General features: G+C 43.5%; 1 protein-coding gene across 2 annotated transcripts in view; it reads right to left on the bottom strand.

Annotated features, from left to right (window-relative positions):
• SEMA3E (semaphorin 3E) overlaps window positions 1–3,913 on the bottom strand; it is a 162,644-nt gene extending 158,731 nt beyond the window's left edge. For both annotated transcript variants that reach the window (XM_083615600.1, XM_083615601.1), the window contains exon 1: window positions 2,917–3,913. In XM_083615600.1, coding sequence (XP_083471726.1) covers window positions 2,917–3,028 — 112 coding nt within the window. In that variant the 5' untranslated portion in view covers window positions 3,029–3,913. The remainder of the gene's footprint in view (window positions 1–2,916) is intronic.
• Window positions 3,914–21,349: the final 17,436 nt, after the last annotated feature.

Here is a 21,349-nt window from a genome sequence, read left to right as displayed (position 1 = left end):
TCAGATATATTTTTTAAAATGTTTATGGAGGGAATGAGGAGAATCAATCAAGCCATTTCCTTTCAGTGAGGACAATCGATGACTTGTTTGTTCAAACGATGAGACATTACTTTTACCTCTGGGCCAGAATGAAACTCAGGTAGGACAGTATAAATGCACATGGCAGGAATGTTCTACCAGCACTGCAAGCACATTGATTGGTGCCGATGTGTTTAGATCCAGACAAATCACAAACCTATTTTCTTATGGGGTGCCCCATACAACTGTGCTTCAGAGAGCTTTGTAGGGATATGCTATGTAAACCATAGTAAGCCATGTGTGATTTTATTAATCATGCAATTCTATCAATGTTTAATTTTTTAAAAACATATGTGTTTAGCTGTTTTTATTCTTATATAAGCTATGTTGAGCAGTGGCGTAGCGTGGGTTGTCAGAACCCGGGGCAAGGCAAGTAATTTGCACCCCTAACCCATGGATTTGTGCCCCCTAACCCGTGGATTTGCGCCCCCTAACCCTAACCCCCAGATGTTGCACCTGGTGCGGCCGGCCCCCCCTGCACCCCCCACACTACGCCACTGATGTTGAGTCCCATCAAGGGAAAAGGTGAGGTATAAACAAACAAACAAACAACAACAAAATCAAACCTAATCTAGAGTATTGGTTGAGCAAAACACTCTGATAAATTAGAACAGTCAACTTTGTTGTTCATTCCATCTTTCTGTTTTCTCCTTGCAATTAGCAGTTTGTATCACTCTACGAAGCATATTTGCAACTCAAGGATGCATACTGAAGATCAGTTTGCAGTTTCCTCTTGGCAACCTGTCGTTCACCTGTCACCACAACTAGAACCAAACTGGTCAATGGAGTTTCCTCCTTCCACTCTCTTTAGAGGGCATGCCTAGTGTCAAAATGTGGGTTCTAACTCACAATAGTGAGTAGAGAACCAGGGAATGGTGAGCAATTACTCTGGTTCATATATGGCTATAAGCATAGTGTTAATATATGGCTTAGTATTATACGGCCACCTCACTCATATGTTTCAGATGCTAGTGAGGTTGTTAAGTGAGGTGGCCGTATAATACTAAGCTACTTATCAGTATCATCCCTGTCTAAAGCACATTACTCATCTTCAATAATGACAAAAATATTACGTATTTTAAACACTCCAACTGGTGATCAGTAAGAAGAAATCTGAAAAACACTTTAAGATTAATGCAGCAGTTTTCTAATGTCTGAAGTCTAACCATTTAAATAGTTCTATTGCCTATAGTTTGGTTTGAGAAAAGTACTTGCCAAGCTGGGTGCCCTCCTGATTTGGACTACAACTCCCATCAACCCAACCAGCACAGCTGCTGGGATTTGTAGTCCAAACCATCTGGAGGGCACAAGCTTACTCAGAAGCAAGACGCACTGAATGACATGAGGTTTATTCCCAAGAACGTGAACACAGGTGTGGGAGCCTTAACAGCCAGGCCCCCTCTATGCGTACTCAGAAGCAAGCCCCACACAGTTCAGTGGGGCTTAGCTCCCAAGTAAATGTCTGCACCCTCTCTTGGGGGTAAGCCCCCCTGAACAAAGTGGAACACGTGCCTGTATACATAGGCAGAGATGCAGCTTCACAGCTGCAGAACTATTTCCATTAACTTGGTAATAAGCCCAAGTGAACACAATGACACTTCCTTACACATGAATAGGATGAGGCTCAATGTAGATTTGGTATTTGAACATGGAAGCACCATCTGTTGCAACCATTGTAGTGCAAGTCAGGGTGCAGGCATGTTTACCCAGAGGTATGGGGGGCGGGGGCCCTTGCTCCTGGTTTATAACTTTTCAACCTATGCTGCCTCTGCAAGGAACTAGGCAAATGCTCAGCCCTGCCCCTGCTCCCTAGAAGCCACAGGTGAGCCTCTCTGTCAAAGCAGCTTTTCACCAAATCCCATCACGAGCAAATGAGAGTCTCACTTCCTGGGTTGCTGCAGGCATTATGCAGAGATGAAATATGAGCAGATGCGCGGTTTTAAACTCTGGGATTTGGGAAAATTAGGTGCTTTCTTTCTGACACTCTTGCCTTCACTAAACCTGGAGAGTTGAGAAACAGTTCAGAAAGGCACAAATATTTTCTAGTCAAGTAACATTTGACTTTGGGCTATATATTTAATCTGGAAGCAGACTGCTATTGGCAGTCAGTCGGCTTAATTACAGTGTGATGACACTTGTTCGTTTGGAAGATGATTCATCTGGCGGCTTAGGAATCCAGCCCACCCCCACTCTGCCAAATACTCAGCCTAGATCCAAAAAGAGAGATTCAATTTAACCTGCTAATTCTTAATGGGGACCAGTCCTTCAATGGCAGGGCAATATATACACCAATTTGGGGTGCCCTAATGATTATTTTGGGGAGCACAGAATTGCAAAGTTGCCTGGGCTGGTTCTGCCTGAATCAGGACGCAGCTTCACAGTACAGGGAAGTCTCAGTTCATCCCTCCCTGAACTTTATATTTTTAAGGGGCAAACTCCTAGAATTCAGACATCCCCACTTTGCACGGTAATTGAATATATTCCAGGTGGCTGGCTGTGTTAGCCTCCTTCATCAACTCATCTTAAAGAGACTGCTACATCGCAGCATCTAGACTTGCTCACACTTGCTGAGGGTGAACGTGAATGAAAGAGTTTCACTCTCTCCTGTCTGCATCTTCAAGACACACAAGCTCCTGGCTGATTCAGTACAACGCAGGTGCACGTGTTTGCCAAGAGTGGAAACGAAGCTGTCCTGTGAAGGCAAATCTTTAAAAAACGCATCAGAAAGGCCTGGGAGAAAATGGCACTTACGGCTGGTGGCACAATTCCATGCCAGTGAGGGCATTTTTTTATTTTTTAAAAAAGGCATTTCACACGAAAAGACAGAAGTTGCCTTACCTTTATGTGACAGGCGTAACCTTGGCTGGCTTGTGTCTGTCATGTGGCACGGACTCCAGAAGTCTAGGAAAACACTAGACAGTGCCAAAATGAAGAGGTCTGTAGCTGCCATGCTGTCCCAGAACAATGAGGGTGTTCTTTGTTTTAATGGGTTAATAAATCGATAATAGCAAAGCTCAGAAGTTCCGCTTTTCACTATGAAGAGTACTTAGATCTTTCCCACCCCGGGTTCCCCGTGGAGCATTTCATGGGAAATCCTTCAGGAGAAGAAATTCAGGGATCTCCAGAGAAACAGTCATTTTCTTCTTCCTCTTCTGTTCTGGCCAATATCATGGAAGAAAAGAAGGCGCCCTCTCCTAAGACGGTGGTTTCTGCACAAGCAAGGCGTCAAGTGGGCTGCGTTGTTGCGTCTTGTTGGGCTTGGTGGCAGCAAACTCTGCGACTCGAGTCCAGGAAGAGGCTGTGATTTTCGCTCGCTCCGAGGCAATTCCTTCAGAGGCGAGGAGGTGCGCGCGCGCCAGCGGGTGCTGGAGGAGAGAAGCAGCCCTCTTCGGTCCTCTCCAGAACTCAGCCCCTTGCTCGGACTTGCCAAGCAACTCCTTCCTCCCCCCCCCCCCCAATCCGCAGCTCACCTCCACTCCCTCCCTGTCTCCCTCTCCCTCTTTTCTTTGGCTAATTGGAGCCGAGAAGGGCTCTTGCAGTTGTCGGATCCACCCTCAAGCAGGGATGCAGCTTGCTTCCCTGCAGTCACTGGCAAAGTTCAGGGCGATTTGGCGAGGTGCCGGCGCGGGGAGCGGCTTCTTCGAAGGAGCATCTCCGGCCACGTGCAGATGGGCGCCCCCGGTCCTCCCGGGAACAGGGGCTGAATGGCCAGGGACGAGGTCCACGTTTCTCTCTTCCCCGCCCCACCACCCTTTGGGGAAAGGCAGCAGGGAGCATGTTCCTAAAGCCGGGTTTGAGCCACCACGCGCCGAAAGCAAGCGATGCTGCCGGATTCCCGGTTCGAGTTCTGCATCTAGAGAGCCAGACGCACAGACAGATAATTAGACGGGCTGTCAAGCCATTAAATAATTGTCCCCCGGTGCGCGCTAATCAATTAAATGGGAATGAATTTGCATTTTGCATATTACAAAGATATCCGCAGAGGAATCTTTCTTTTCTAACACATTAAAGGGAAATAAGAAGGTAACCATTTACTGCACTCAAAGATCGAAAGATCTTTTTGCTTTCAGTCCATATTGCAGTAACGTAGCAGAGCCTAAATACTCTTAACGAAACACATTTAACTTATATTCCCGTTGCATAAAAGAAACTGCAGGATACAATTCTATACATAGCTACCTGGGAGTAAGTCCAGTTGTACTCAATGGGGCTTACTTTTGAATAGAAATGCTGCCTAAACCAATTAATGCTATGGATAAATTTATTTGTGTGTGTGTCAAAGAGAGGGAGGAGGGGGGACACAAAGGGATCAAATTTACTTGGAAGTTAAGTCCCATTTATTTAAATGGGATTTCCTTCCAAGATTATTTCCAGACTCCAATGCAAAGAAAACATTTCTTTTGCAGAATTGAAATACTGTACAGTGGTACCTCCGGTTACATACGCTTCAGGTTACAGACTCCACTAACCCAGAAATAGTACCTCGGCTTAAGAACTTTGCTTCAGGATGAGAACAGAAATCATGCAGTGGCAGCAGCGAGAGGCCCCATTAGCTAAAGTGGTACCTCAGGTTAAGAACAGTTTCAGCTTAAGAACGGACCTCCAGAATGAATTAAGTACTTAACCTGAGGTACCACTGTATATGAAACAAAAAATGAGAGGAATCGATTGTCTTTCTAGGATAGTTAGCAGTTTAGTGTAGTCATTCAGTAACATAGGGGCCTATACATTTCAATTCCTCATCCACCCATTGCCCAAAGGACATGTTTGCCCTCAAGTCCTGCTTGCATGCATCCCATGAGCATCTGATTGTTCACCATTTAAATGGGATGCTGCACTAGATGGGCTCTTCGCCAGATCCAACTGGGCTCTTCTTATAAGCACAGTAAACCTGCAGCTTACATGGCGGGTACGTTTCAGGGATCATGCCTAAAACCAAAATCTCATATTGCCAAACCACATTGGGTTCAATGGTGGATGGGATTGCCAAAGTCATATTCCCAGAACCCTGCTCCCTTTCTGATTCCTCCCCCCCCCACGTGTGAAGCTGAATGTGCACAAGTTAAATGTGTGAGAGCTGCAGGCTTACTGTATAGTGCCCATGATCTGCACAAAGAAGCATTATACAGAAATAATCAAGATGTGGCAGGAGTGGCTGCTTTCAGCCCCTTTCCCATTCCCCTTTCCCTGCAGTGGCAGGCGAGTGATTTTTAGAATAAAATGTGTGCAAGGGTGAGGGCAGGGCAGTGAACCTGTGGAGCTCCAACTCCCATCAGTCCCAGCCAAAGTGACCAATGCTCAGGACTGAATGGGAGGCATAGACATAGGTCCCCCACTCCTGGCTGAGTGGATCTGAACCTTAGGCATGCTGTTGCCTTCTTCCCTCCGGTCTTGTTACTATAGGCCCTTTACTCCCACCAGGCTGAGAAAGAAACTTCAGTGTTCAGCCAAGTAAAGTGGGAAAGAATTCTGCACCTTTCACCCACTCCTTTTTTAAAACTACTATCATCATCATCATCAGCATCATCATCTATCCCATCTTTCTTCTGACATGCAACTCAAGGTGTAGTTCCAAGGCTGTCACCCACCCAAGCCCTAATCAGACCCAGACCTGCACAGCTTCAACAAGGTGTCGACCTCACATGCTTTAGCTGAGATTCCTGCATTGCAGGGGTTGGGCTAGACAACCCTTGGAGTTACTTCGAACTCTACAATTCTACGACTCAAATCGTCTATTGCTGCATGGATAGCTCAGTTGGTTAGAGCGTGGTGCTGATAATGCCAAGGTTGCAGGTTCAAACCCTGTATGGGACACTTGCCTATTTCTGCATTGCAAAGAGTAGGATTAGATGACACTTGGGGTCCCTTCCAACTCTATGATTCTATATCCTGGGACCTCTTGTGATATGAACAGGACAGACACCTGAATATGGGCAGCTTCCCATTTACGCCTCTTTAATATGCGTGCAACTATGCATATGTGCATCAGCCCGAAGAAGGAGAAGAAGAGTTTGGATTTGATACCCCGCTTTATCACTACCCGAAGGAGTCTCAAAGCGACTAACATTCTCCTTTCCCTTCCTCCCCCACAACAAACACTCTGTGAGGTGAGTGGGGCTGAGAGACTTCAAAGAAGTGTGACTAGCCCAAGGTCACCCAGCAGCTGCATGTGGAGGAACAGAGACGCGAACCCGGTTCACCAGATTACGAGTCTACCGCTCCTAACCATTACACCGCACTCAGAGGTGACCCAAAAAAAGTCACAAAAAGGGGTGGAATGCAGTGGTACCTCGGGTTACATACGCTTCAGGTTACAGAATCTGCTAACCCGGAAGTAGTACCTCAGGTTGAGAACTTTACCTCAGGATGAGAACAGAAATGGCGCGGTGGTGGCGTGGCAGCAGCGGGAGGCCCCATTAGCTAAAGTGGTGCTTCAGGTTAAGAACAGTTTCAGGTTAAGAACTGACCTCCGGAACGAATTAAGTCCTTAACCCGAGGTACTACTGTGGGGCGTTTGCAGCCGTATTCGATGGTGTTTCAAATAAACGAAGCTTCACGTGTATGTTTGTGTGGTGCCTTGGAACGTAACCCCCACGTAAATGTAATAAGAAAGCAGCTGTTGCACTTAGCTAGCTAGGAGACACTAAATAGGCACAAGCTCAAGGCATGGCATCTGTGAATGAGACCTTGCCTACTTAGCATTATGGGTAGAACAACGATATTTTGTCCCCCCCACCCACCCATGACATTTTCCTCCAAGTGCAGGATTTTACATTCATTTATACTTGGAAGAAATACAGGGTTACACTCAAAGACGCAATGGTGGTGGGATCTCAACTAAGCCCTGGAGGCTTCCAGTTCCACAGGGAGATGATCTGCCCCCCCCGCCTTTCCCCCTTTCAATAATGCCCCAAATTAAAACTGCATAATTCCGTCATGGGAGCTGGCTAGGTTCCCAAAATGCAGCCACCTAGTTGAATTTTGCTGGCAATGTGACACCAGCATGTGATGATGGATCCTGGGCTTTTCAGAATTTGATAAATGGAGAGTATGGCTGTGTTCATACTCCCATTTACTGTGCACTCTGTGTTTCCAGTGTGGGGTTTTTAATATACATTCATAGGACGTTATCCAAAATGCACGTGTGTGTGATATAGACACCCCCACTCTGTCAGTGCTACCTCCCCCCAGCGTGAACACAGAAATGAATGAAGCCTTGCTAATGTGAAGAGCTGAGGGGGGGGGGGGGAAGAGCTATGAAATACATGGAGAAAAACTTAACCGCACTCTGGGGTGGGTGGGTGTGAACACACTCATAGTGAGTCTCTCTCTCTCTCTCTCTCTCTCTCTGTCTCTTTCTCTCTCTCTGAAATGTCTTCCTTCTTTTTTTATATATATAAAAATGATCCTGTTTTCCCAGCTGAAATGCAACGGTGCGGCAGAGGCCAGCATTCATTCAGGCCATATGGATATATCCAGGCTGGATGGCAAAGACTGAGCAATTATGAAAACACACACACCCCCTTGTGATGCTGAGGACTCCAAGAGCATGCGTGTGCATAGGGAGACTGAAGGAAAAGTTTGAGTTCCACCTCTCCAGTTTCCCTTGTGTGACTGACATCAAATTTCCCTCAAATCCCCTTCAAGAACCTCCTTCAAGCAGCTGTTGTTCAGATTTATGGCCTTCTAATTGCCACTTTCATGACTGCCCAGTTCTCTTGGAAGGACAATTAATTCTGGATCCCTTTGCTAATCTATCCCACTTCCTGCACTGTCCCACAGTGCTAGGGACAATTTTGCTGCTCACCTGAATGGTTTACATTGTTTTGTTATTCAGTCCCTCCAGCTTCCTTGTTCGATTTCTGATGTATGCTTTGCAACAAATGACAATTGCAAAAGAGCTGGGTAACTTCAAGGGATGTGACAGAGCACAGGTTTTGAACTTGGAAAGTCCCAGATTCGATTGCTGGCATTTCTAGCTCCCTGTGCAAAATCTTGGAGAGCCCCTGCCCATCAAGAGAGATGGGTAGGCCTAATTCCTTTGGGGTTAATCTTTTGGGGGCCACACATTGGTGCTGATGCCAGGCAGGAGTCAAAAGTTGGTTGTCCACGCCTAACCTCCAGAACAAAGGAAAAACAAGCTGGCTTCCTCCTCTATGTGACAGCCCTTGAGATATTGAAAGATGGCTATCATATCTCCTCTCAGTCTCCTCAGATCTCCTCAGCAGATCTCAGCAGAAGGCCTTGGTAGGAAATGTACATGTGGGCCCATGTGATAAGTCTTTCTCATGTTACCCCTGTTTTGCCCCTCAACCCCTTCGGTGTGGCATTATGTATGGCCCTGGTGGAGCTTGCAGTGAGAGGGGGGTGATGTCCTCAAAGACATAGATTCTTTCACATTGAAGAAGTTAAAGGAACATCTCGGGTAAGTGTGGTGTGCTGTAAAACCTTGCTTATGATAAAGTGTACAAGACGGTATAGAAGCCGTACTGTGCCGGATGCTCTGGGAGTCTTCCATAGCCAAGGCCAAGACAACTCCCGTGTTTGCAATAGCAAAACCCAAGCTATGGCTCAAAGGAGCATCTCTATTAAATGTTAACAGACTCAGGTGTTTCCAGCAACTGGAATCGATAGCGATGACTTCATGCTTGGAGAAAGAACAAAGATTCTTCCTGAAGAACGATGGAAACATGGGGCTCAGGTTCTGTGTGGAACATTCTGCTGCAGGCCCTGCTGTTGTAGCAGTACTTTTTTCAGAGAACTAGAAAATGAGGCAGGAAATACTGTGAAGCTCAGAGGTGCTTTTGTCTACAGGTGCAGAGCAAATAAGTAGCATTGTCTTCTAGCCCAGGGGTGGGGGCTTTCAGTTCCCGGCGGCCAAATACCTCTCAGTGTGGCCTTTGGGACTCTCCCCAGGACACCCCACTCAGTGGCCCTGCTTCACTCCTTCCTTGAGTGTTTTTGCCTGGCTCAAATGTGTCCTTGGAGTCTGATCATTGCTCTTGCTTCCTTAGATGGAGAACAGAGAGGGGTTTATGAGCTTGCATAGAAACTAGCCTATTGCACAAAGGTTTTTAGGGATGATTTCATTGTCTTTTTCTTTTCTTTTTAACCGCGTGGAGGTTGTTGGTGTTGTTTTTAAATCACGCTGTATATACGTTTTATAAAACAAATAACTAAATAAAATAAAACTCTCATTTGTTGCTGCATCCACTCTTGGCTCTGGCACCACGCTTTCAAATGTGGCCCCTGGAAGGTTATTCAGAAAGGAATGCAGCCTCTGGGGTGTAAAAGGTTGCCCAGGCCTGTTCTAGTCTATACAAAATGAGAGAACAAGTTATACACAACTGATACAGATATCGAAACAATGATTGTTAAAGGTTTCCTTTGAAATTGAAAACAAAATAGCATGCTATTAGTCCTCATGGTTACAAGGAGAGATCTGAAAAGTTGATAAAAATTATATATGATTTTTTGGTCTTCACTGTCATTAGCAAGGAAGAGTGGTTTCTACCTCTCTATTTCAGAGTTTCAAAACATGACAGACATGTCCTTGTGATGATGATACATTTCTGGTCCAGCCTTCAGCAGCCCACTTTTGAATGGACATTTTGCATATTGACAAAAAACAAACAAACAAAACTTTATTCGATACATGACTCCATCATTAAGGCAGGGTATCGTTCTTTTTTCTTTTCTTTCCCTGCAAAGCTATAAATATTTATTGAACCAGAATAAGCACCATTATAATTTAACTACAGATTGCCTGATTCAACGCTCATTCTGCTCTCAAGTCTTCTAAGGAGAAAGACTTGGGAAAGGGTGGGGGGGGGGCTCTTAACACTAAACATCCCTCCCAGATTTGCCATGCAGAGGAGGCACATGTACACTGAAATGTAAATTCGATGACATGATATAAAGCATGATGCTGAACAACAAGACATTATAATAAATTTTCTGTGTCAAGTCTATAAAACAAAATGAAGTTTTGTTGTGAAGCCCCCGGGCCTGGGAATTGGTCAATGTATGTCCTTACCGTATTTTAAAAACTGGTCTAGAAAGTTAACAGCCTGTTATAAACACAGAACCCCCTGTCAGTCCTTGGAGCTGGGAATCCCCTTTCCTGCCCTTGGGAACAGAAAGGGGAACATTTAAAAAAAGCATATTGTTCACCTTCGATGGCTTAAACCTCACCCTCCAAATGCACAAGGGCATTTTAAAGAGCCATGCCATCCGATGTTGATGGCTCTGATTCTTTCTGGAGCGTGGTTTCCAGAAAGTGGACCTGGAAGTCTCATGGCTCAGTTTTGTCTCTCGTGCTTTTTTTTGTGTCAAGGAAATAACCTGTTCAGGAATAGCTCCTCCAAAATGGAATGCTCTCCCCAGAGAAGTCTGCCTGCCCCCTTCTCTGGTAGCATATTGGTACCAGGAGGGGACAGCTCTTCTTTCCCCAGACTTCCTGATCCACTTTTAAAGAACATTTTCTAGATCTGCTGGTTTTATTTTCTACGGGTTTTTTTTAAATTGTAATTTTTAAAAATTGTATTTTGTTTTATGTAAGATGCTATGATATTTACAGTAGTACATTATCAAGTTTCCTGTCAATAGTGTTTACATAATCTAGCACTAAAGGTGTTAGCAGATGCGGCAGTATATTAGAAGAAGGCTTCTATACACAAATACCATTCATTTTTGAGAAACAACAGTGATGGGGAAAGTTTGCCAAACCCATAAAAGAAAAACAAAATGAAACAAAAAATATTAATGACTGCAGGACAAGAAGAGAGCTAAACTTCTGTGCTCTGGAACTGCCTCCGCCCCCCCCCCCCCGCAATAGTTTGCCCAGCTGACCCCTAGTTTTAGAAAGCCAATTTTTCCACCTCTATCTTACAGCATGCCCTCTTTCTTCCATTTACTCTGGAGCATCTAGGGCACAGGAGTTGAGCTTTCCCAGTAAGTACCGTTGGTATAAAGTATCCCCCTTGGGCAAAGGCATTTCCCTAGCTATTTGGCTTCCATCTCATGGCTTTGTGGAATTCGCTCCGTCAGTTTCTAAGTGCAACATCCGAAGTACATCAAGGGCTCCTTCTCTAAATCTAGTTGACATCAGTTGCTGAACCATGATCTTCCGGAGTTCTTTGTTTTTGGCCAAATTCCACCCCCCAGCCCCGTAATGGGAAGAGTTTTTCAAAGGTGGATGCCTTTGGACAGGATCTAGTTTTCTGTCTAACGGTTTTTAATAAACCTCAAGCTTTCAGTTCAAGTTGCCAAAAATGCATTTTTGAGGTGCCGTTTCCATGTTGTTCTTGGTTTCTTTTTGACAAACAAGCTGTGACAATCCATCGTGTTCTTTTTCTAAGATGGATTTTATTGCTTGTCTGGGTGTGGATAGTTATCCTGAAACCTCTGTGTATCTGATTTTAATTTATTTTCCGTGGTGGGGAGGGATGCAGAAACTATTGCACAAAGGGCTGGGCATAGAAACTCTTGCACAGGATAAGCAGAGAGAGAAAACAGAATGCATAACAGAATGCCACAATCTGTCAGCACTGATTTACTTCCAGCGAGACATGTGTTTGAATGCACATTCCTCTCCACAACTAGAGAAACTAGTGACAGCTAATGCTGTCCTGCTGCTGGGATGTGCACACATTTGAACACCTGTTGAAGGAGGACAGTCCCTTTCTGCTTTAATAATAAAGATGCTGTGCCTGTCCTTTTTTATTGTCACTGTAGACAGATACATGCTCATTTCTGATTGAGAGAAATTAATATTTAGCTGTCTGCAAAGCCATGACAATTCTAAAAATGAATCTTATAATTGGCTGTCTGCCATAACAAGGAAGGTTTGCATACACAGCACCTTTTGGGGAGGGTTGTTTTGTTTTTATAGTATAATGTATTAATATTTTAAAATATGTTGTATAAGTCACTTGGTAACAAGCTACTAACAGTTCTAATAAGTAATGTTAGTAAAGTTTATTTTGTTTCGCAAATCTTTGTCTTGTTTTTTTTTTGGGGGGGGTAGTTTTTAAATAGCACTATCTTTTAAAATATTTTGACATGCCTATTGCTATTTAAGTATACCTTTTTATGCACTCTATTTTATGTTAATTGGTCCCTTTGTACATCACTGAGACAGGGATACGACAGATGCACCATCCCCAAATATGTCAAATATACTTGATTAGCTTCTTAATAGCAAATCCTGATCCTACAGTATTTTATATCCAACCCTGAGGTCATTTTTAACATGGCTATTTTGTTAAATGTAACTTAAATGATAAATAATAAACCGTTTTAATCACAAATTAGTTTCAGGCTTGAAACCAGTTTCAGGCATCTAAAGTTTCATTTGAGAGATCTGAAAATCAGTTCTACTTTTGACACCCCAATGTCAAAATTGCAAGAAATTATAAATTATGAGTATATTAATTACATTGGGGATCATATTTGCCATAACCATGGATGAACAATGATCCAGGCAGCTTTTAGACAGGCAATATTGTTCAGCTGTGGGAATATTTTGCTGCTGATTTCTTGGTGTGTGAACTATGCTTTACATCACATCTCATTTGAATTGTTTTTGGGAATTTCAGGGGGACTGTTTTATTCTGTTACATTTTCTGCATTCTTATCCCCCACCTTGGGGCAATTTTTATTAGGCAAGGCAGTGTATAAATATTTTTAAACAAACAAACACATAAAGAGTTGCTTCATTTTTGCAAATGCTATGGCCATAACCCCAAATACACAATACAAAAATTCCATTGTAATATATGGGGGGGGGGGAGAGTGCAATTTTGTGCACACTTGAATCCTCTTGAAATGAATGAGGCTTCCTTCCTAGGAAAGAGAAATAGAATTGGGCTATAAAAGACAGCTCATATTTTGCAAGAGCCAGTTCAAATGCTCATTTAACTCTTTGCATATCTGCACATGCAATCATGCTGGATGCACCAGAGATTCCAGAGCAACTTGTGTGTGTTGGGATTTTTTTTTAAATTTTGAAGCTCCCCTCTCCTTTTCTCAGAGACACTCTGCAGGTTGGTTTTCTCATCCATGTAGTTCTCTGGGATGATGGTGATTCAAATAACAAATACACAGGAGAACAGTACTCTGGGCACACTGTGGAATCTACTAATTCAAGAAATGTATTTAGCTATTGATGCTTCATGGTGTAGTTGATGCATACAAACCAATGACTTATGCCAGTTTTCAATTATCCTTAAATAGTGCAAATAATGGTTTTTAACTTAGTAAAGGTAAAGGCAAAGGACCCCTGACAGTAAAGTCCAGTCGCGAACGACTCTGGGGTTGTGGCGCTCATCTCACTTTACTGGCCGAGGGAGCTGATGCTTGTCCGCAGACAGTTTTTCCGCGTCATGTGGCCAGCATAACTAAGCTGCTTCTGGTGAACCAGAGCAGCGCACGGAAACGCCGTTTACCTTCCCGCTAGAGCGGTACCTATTTATCTACTCGCACTTTGATGTGCTTTCGAACTGCTAGGTTGGCAGGAGCAGGGACTGAGCAACGGGAGCTCACCCCGTCACAGGGATTCGAACCACCAAGCTTCCGATCAGCAAGCCCAAGGCTCAGTGGCTTACACCACAGTGCCACCCGTGTCCCTTTCAACCTAGTAAAGGTAAAGGTAAAGGTACCCCTGCCCATACGGGCCAGTCGTATCCGACTCTAGGGTTGCGCGCTCATCTCGCTTCAGAGGCCGGGAGTCGGTGCTGTCTGAAGACACTTCCGGGTCACGTGGCCAGTGTGACGAAGCTGCTCTGGCGAGCCAGCACCAGCGCCGCACACGGAAACGCCGTTTACCTTCCCGCTATAAAGCGGTACCTATTTATCTACTTGCACTTAGGGGTGATTTCGAACTACTAGGTGGGCAGGAGCTGGGACCGAACGACGGGAGCTCACCCTGCCGCGGGGATTCGAACCGCGACCTTACGATCAGCAAGTCCTAGGCACTGAGGTTTTACCCACAGTGCCACCCGTGTCCCTAGAAGCAAGGGATAAATAACAGTAGGAGGAAAAGCTAGCAAAGGAAACCACAGCTAATAAAGTAGTCATCACTAATCTGTTGTCACTAGTATTGGACTCACATATCTACTAAAATTGACAAAAGCAGAAAAAATATTATTTTGTTTATTGAAGTAGTGAAGGTTCTGAAAGATCACAACACAAAACTTGTGAATGTGTTCACTACCAGTTTGTGTGAAGGCAGAGGACTGTGCGTGATACCATGTTTAATCCTTGAATGCATATTTGTACTGGTTCCTCTACTGTCAGGGTTCAAAACATGTTTTATTCAGGAGTCGGAGATAAACTCTTACACTGTCAAGAGACCTGGGTTCTGTAATAAAGAATAAAGATACCCAAGTTTTGACTATTGATCTCAGACGGATTGTGTCTCTTTGGTATTTGGACACTGGGCTCAGAGACTTACTGGTAACCAACATTTCCATCTTAAGTTAACTCAGTACAATCAATAAATATAAGCAGTTTACTTCAGATTCATCATATTTTCCAGCTGCAGTCCCAAATGTCTAACTCAGACAAGTTACCAATGGAAAATCCTAAAGATCTAACTGTATTTGTCATTCATTATGGCTGGATTAAAAACATTTGCCAGAACAATGAGCACAGGGTGCATTTTCTTCCAAACAGAACATCTTGTGAGAGCATAACTCACTGGTTCTTTTTCTGCATCGCTTGAGAGCGAGAGTCTCTCTCTTGGGTGATCATTCTACCAGAAACACTTTTGCAGATCATTGTTATTATTGTTACATTTTACACTTGACATCAGCCACTGGATGTATATTTACTTGGGCAGACTCACAACTACTACTTAAAAAAAAAAAATCTAGTGGTTGAAGAGGCTTGCTTTAGTGGCGATCCAACCACTTCATCTGCTAGCAGGAGGATATATGACAAGACATCAAACAGCATGTGAGTAATCCTTTAAATTATGACCTTGTGAAGATGCAGAAGTAGCAGTACCTCCTGTTTCAGCTGCTAGATAGTTGAACACTCCTATCTTCGGGGAATTGGTTGGCACCCTGCAGAGAACATTCACATCATTAGCAGGAATGGATGAGCAAGGCACAGCTCCCTATCTTCAAAATGTTCCACAAATCACTGCATGGAAATCCATCCAAAAAGAGAGAACAGGGACTGTGGTTTCACACGCTGTACTTTAGAATCAAAATTAAAATCCATTGTCAGAATGCTGTAATTCTTAGGATTTAAATAAAGATACAGGGCTCAAGTGCTATTTGTTGAGTCAGCAAGAAAGCAAGTAGACACAAATCTTGTGGAAATAATTACACGTTTGTCAATAGTGCAATGGAATGCAAAGTGACTGTTCCAGTTAGGCCATTGGTGTGTTGCAGTGTGAAAGTACTTACTGCTCTCTCGTATCTCAAAGTTTGATTGGCCAATCCGGATGGTTGGAAGGTGGGGGGCATGACTTTCTAGAGGTGCCAAAGACAACTTTTAAGGCACCAGAAAGTATAGTTGCATTTTTTGACAAAGCAATAAGACATCTGGTGTTTTGAAAGCGACCTATAAAATATGAGATTAAATTGTACTATGCCTTGAACCTGTAGCATAACCAATGTCAGAAAATAGATGTCAGAGGTTGACATAAAATGCACAGCTTATCTGGGGGGAAACTAGTCAGGTCAGCAGAGGTGTGTTCCCTGCTGAATATTTCACAATCTAGGGATCACGAATTTGTGCTGTTGCTCAGATTTGACATTCGGCAGAATTCCGCAGCCTGCTTGCTCGCCAGGGCAAGACAGTTTGAGCATACAATTCCAATCCTGGTCCTATAAAACACCAAATGGCTCAGGACTGCAATACCCCAAGGACTGCCTTTCCAAATATGAACCAACTCAGACCCTACCGTCATCTTCTGAGGCCCTCCACAAGAGGAGGCAACATGAGAACCGGCCTTTTCTGTGGTGGCTCCCTGTTTGTGGAATGCTCTCCCCAGGGAAACTCGCCTGGCACCTTCATTACATATCTCTAGACACCAGGCAAAACCACCCCTCTTCTCCCAGGCCTTTGACTAACTAAACCATCCATGGCCTTTTAAACTGGGGTGGAGATACTCTTTTTGTTGGTTATTATATTCAGGTAGGTAGCCATGTTGGTCTGACGCTGTCAGGGAAAAATAAATAAATTGTCCAGTAGCACCTTAGAGATCAACTAAGTTTATTCAGGGAAAAATAAATAAATTGTCCAGTAGCACCTTAGAGATCAACTAAGTTTATTCAGGGAAAAATAAATAAATTGTCCAGTAGCACCTTAGAGATCAACTAAGTTTATTCTGGGTATAAGCTTTCGTGTGCATGCACACTTCTTCAGATACTTCTTTCCACACAAAAGCTTATTCCCAGAACAAACATAGTTGGTCTCTAAGGTGCTACTGGACAATTTTTTTATTATTATTGGTTACTATGTTATGTATTTTTGTGTTTTTATGTTGTAAACTGCCCTGTGATCCTCAGATGAAGGGCGGTATAGAAATTTAATAAATATTTATCATCATCATCATCATCAGTGCTATATGAAAATGGAGGAAGTAGCAGAGCTGGAGTGAAGGGAAAGGGGACACCAAGGGAGAGGGAAATAGCAGCTGGAATTGCAAGAATTCCAAAACTCAAAAATCCAAATCTAAATTATGCCCAGTGCATGTTATTCTGTTCCAAAATAGACTTCTATGTTTCATAATAGCTGAGTGGCAGGATTTGGCAGGTGAGATATCTACAATCACACTGAGATCTCTGCAATGAGATATACACCCCTCAAGGGCCGAATAAGTTGCAACATGCAGCCACTCAGTTTTGCACTGCCACAGGGCAGTGTGTGTGTGTGTGTGTGTGTGACAGGAGCCCCACCTAGTCACTGTCAGCTGTTTGGAACAGTTTCTTTATAAAAACCTATTTTGTGTGTGGGGGGGGACCACTACTTTTGTTCAGTCATTATTCTGCAGGCAGTTTTCTGACTCACAAGCTTGTGTTTGGACTGAAGTGGTCTTTTCCCTCCAAACACCAAAGGAGGGCATGACTAAAGCAGAGAATTGCAGACTGCCATTTGCTATGGCTTGGCTGCCCCTAACACAAAACACATGGCCATTCCCTGAAACAGAGAGGTAACAGTAGGTAACAGCAGAAAAGTGGACGAAATACAGCTGCCTGGGGGATACCCTGATTTACATGTCAATAAGTGGTTTGACTTCACTGCAGAAATTTACTACTCCAAATAACTACCATAACAACTACCATGATAAACTTCTAAAAGGAGGGCTTATTCACTAGATGCTAATCTACTGCTGTCGTGAAATTAAGCCAGTTGGACAAATTATTCATGCCTTTTTTTATTAGCTAAACGGGCAGCAGGAAATTCTATTACAATGTGTTCAACTCTTCGTTGTATTTGTAGAGTTTGCTTTTACAATTGGTTGGAGAGGAAAGGAAAACTAACAACTTCCAAAATCCTAATGTCCAAAGCTGATCTCTAGGAAAGAGTCGCCGTTCAGGAAAGACTTTGTCATCAAGACTTTAGAGGGTTTTGTGGTGGGCGTGTCCAAAAGCACAACAAATATGACTAGAAACATTTACATATTTTTTTTTTTAAAAAATCATTACAGATTGCATACAATTCACTCCAATACTTGTTTTATTCATACTATTCGAAAGGACAAATAAGGACATTAAATCTAAAGAACTACCGGTAGTTACCTTCCTGGTTCCTGCTGCATGTTCATCCTTAACCCAACACTGGAAGATGTCCAATTTCAAAACTGGGGCACTTGGAAGGTATGTATTGCTTTCAAAGTGGTGTGGCATATATCTGGGGTGGCCTATATTAAGCTCAATTTGTTTTGCCTCATCTAAACAGCCCTGTGACCATTTTGGTGATGGTGGTATAGGTAAAGGGACCCCTGACCGTTAAGTCCCATCACGGATGACTCTGGAGTTGCAGCGCTCATCTCACTTTACTGGATGAGGGAGCCGGCGTTTGTCCACAGACAGCTGGGTCATGTGGCCAGCATGACTAAGCCGCTTCTGGCGAACCAGAGCAATGTGCAGAAACGCTGTTTACCTTTTCTCAGAGACACTCTGCAGGTTGGTTTTCTCATCCATGTAGTTCTCTGGGATGATGGTGATTCAAATAACAAATGCACAGGAAAACAGTACTCTGGGCACACTGTGGAATCTATTAATTCAAGAAATGTATTTAGCTATTGATGCTTCATGGTGCAATTGATGCATACAAACCAATGACTTGTGCCAGTTTTCATTTATCCTTAAATAGTGCAAATAATGGTTTTCAACTTAGTAAAGGTAAAGGTAAAGGTAAAGGTAAAGGTAAAGGACCCCTGACAGTGAAGTCCAGTCACGAACGACTCTGGGGTTGCAGTGCTCATCTCACTTTACTGGCCGAGTGAGCCAACGTTTGTCTGCAGACAGTTTTTCCGGGTCATGTGGCCAGCATGACTAAGCCGCTTCTGGTGAACCAGAGCAGCGCACGGAAATGCCGTTTACCTTCCCACCAGAGCGGTACCTATTTATCTACTTGCACTTTGATGTGCTTTCGAACTGCTAGGTGGGCAGGAGCAGGGACCGAGCAACGGGAGCTCACCCCGTCGCGGGGATTCGAACCGCCGACCTTCCGATCGGCAAGCCCTAGGCTCTGTGGTATAGAAATGTTTAAATATATAACTAATGAGCAGATTCTCAGGGTAACCTGATAATGCTTCCAGGTTCCTAATACCAGCTGTTTTGGACAAGCTGGGACTTTTTCTGTAAGTGAAATCTTCTTAGGTGGGTTGGTGAACAGGCTCCCCTCCCTGCAGCCATTAGCTTCCTAGAGGAATCTGACCCCACTTAGCAGCACAATTAAGAACCGTTGAGATAGTTTTAAATCTCTCCCCCTCCCCATCTTTGTGTGAATTTAATAAGAAGATGCTGAACTGCCAGCCTCAGGGGATAAAACTTTGGCAGTTGATCTCAGAAGAGCCTCACCGGAAGGACGTGGAAGGCTTTTATCTCTCGCCCTGTCTTAACTCCTCACCTCAGATGGGCTGGAGTGCAATTCATTTTTCAGGGCTCATCCATTTTGTGGCTTTCCTGGTATGGCTATCAAGGATCGGTTGCATTTTTCCATCACTTAATTGTTCAAATGATTTGGAACCGTGACTCAACTTGTTTCTGAGAGGGAACCGGAATTGCAGTAAACACCTTTCAACCGTCCAAAGAGGCATTATTAATATTATGTACAGGTTCTTTTCTGTATACCTGTAACGTTACTAATATCTTGTCATTCAAGATATCAATCATTCACTCCCACAAAACACACACACAGAGAGAATTAATTAAAACTATTTCTGGTACACCAGGGCTGGGGAAACCTGTGACCCCCCAGATGTTGTTGAACTCCAGCAACATCTGAAGTGCCTCATGTTTCTCACCCCTCCTTGTACAATGACCATATTTCTGCTTGCATCTTACTTGAAATACTTATTTTATTTGGACTGCAGAGAACTGCACAAGGTGGCTGAGGGCGAGGGGAAGCCCAGACCCACCAAGTTATCAACCCACCAAATTATCAGTTTAATTTGGGGCCAAAATGGATTTTGTAGCCGTGGATCGATAAGGCAACAGATCTTTAAGAGGCCCCTCTGGCTATTTTTGTTTTTTTTAAAAAAAGATATTTATTGAAGTTTTACAAAAACATAAGTTTACAAAATGAAAAAGGTCATATAAAAAGAAAAAGATACAAAAAAAGAACATAGAATAATACATAAAAAAGAAAAAAAGGAATAAAAATACAAAATACAAAAGACAAATAGCTAAAAAAGAATTAAAAACAAATCCGTTCTTTGTAACTTTGAACTCATTTACTTATTTCCTTGGCCTCCTCACACCTCCCCTTTTTGTATTCCCATTTAAATAATCAAATCAGCAAATCTGGCTATTTTTGAGACCTGATCCTGGAACTCCTCTCCAGCTATCTGACACAGTCTCAGCCTGTGCACACATTGCCATGTACTCTGGCTCCCACTGCTAGCTTTGTACTCCATTACCCACAGTGCAGAGCTATCCAGTTTCTGGAGAAATGCTGCTGTTTTCTGTGTCATACCTTATACCAGCTTAAATCCAAAAGGAAAATTTAAGCCACATTCACATTGCAGTGTGTACATTTGAGACAGTCCCTGCGCCTGCTTGGATGGGATTGCATGCACTGGTCGTACTGCTAGACCAGTTAAGTGTATTAATTAAGAGATCTATGTGAATGATAGTCATCAATGCAACTGGTGATGCTTCAGTGGTACTGAACCTGTGACCCTCCATATGTTGTTGAAGTCCAATGTTCATCAGCGTGGTGCACAATCAAAGCTGATGGGAACAGGAGAGCCACCCTGGCTCAGAGAAAACCGTCTAGCAGGGCCACGGGATCCCACCTCCTGGCTTATGGGAACTGAAACATCAGTGGCGCCAGGAGGAAATGGCTATAAGGCTGCCATCCCATACCTGGCAGTTGGATGGAACTCAGTGGGGCTTACTTCTGAGCAGGGCTGGATTTAGGTTTGATGAGGCCCTAAGATACTGAAAGTAATGGGGCCCTTTATATGTCTAGCTGTCCTTTGTCAACAGCAAATTATTGCTGTTTTTTGTGTTGACTATATGCTATATGGTAATTTATGGACCTACATGTTGCCATGCAACTAGTCCATGCAGAATGTAGGCACCCTATATATAGAAATGAGCAAAGCAGTGATATTTTAGGGAGCAGGCTAGCAGGCGGGGCCCATTACTTACATCATAGGAGCCTACACAACACAAAACACTGTTGCTGTATGTAGGTTTTATTTTATTTGTTTATATCCTATATTTTGGAAATGTGCATCCAGTTTTTTCCCTTTGAATTTTTTTAGGGCACCCAAGAGAGTGGGGTCCTAAGCTATAGTTTGTTTAGTTTATACATAAATCCGGCACAGCTTCTGAGTAGATATGTAGGAGCACATTGTAAGATGTCTTTCACTGGGAGACTAAGAGAGCTTTTAACACAGAAGTTCAGCTCAAGTATCTTTCTTCAGACTCAACTGCAGCTTTTAGAAGTCACTATTTTATTTAATTCTCTGTGATAAATCTAACAACACCTTCCCAAGCAAAGAGCCTAAAGGCACCTTCAACATGTCTCCAGTTATCAACAAGGAGACTCTCATCTCTTGGTTATTTAATAATAATAA

Source organism: Podarcis filfolensis (genome assembly GCF_964270895.1).
Source record: "Podarcis filfolensis genome assembly, chromosome: 5".
NCBI lineage: Eukaryota > Metazoa > Chordata > Lepidosauria > Squamata > Lacertidae > Podarcis > Podarcis filfolensis.
This window is presented reverse-complemented; position numbering and strand designations above follow the sequence as displayed.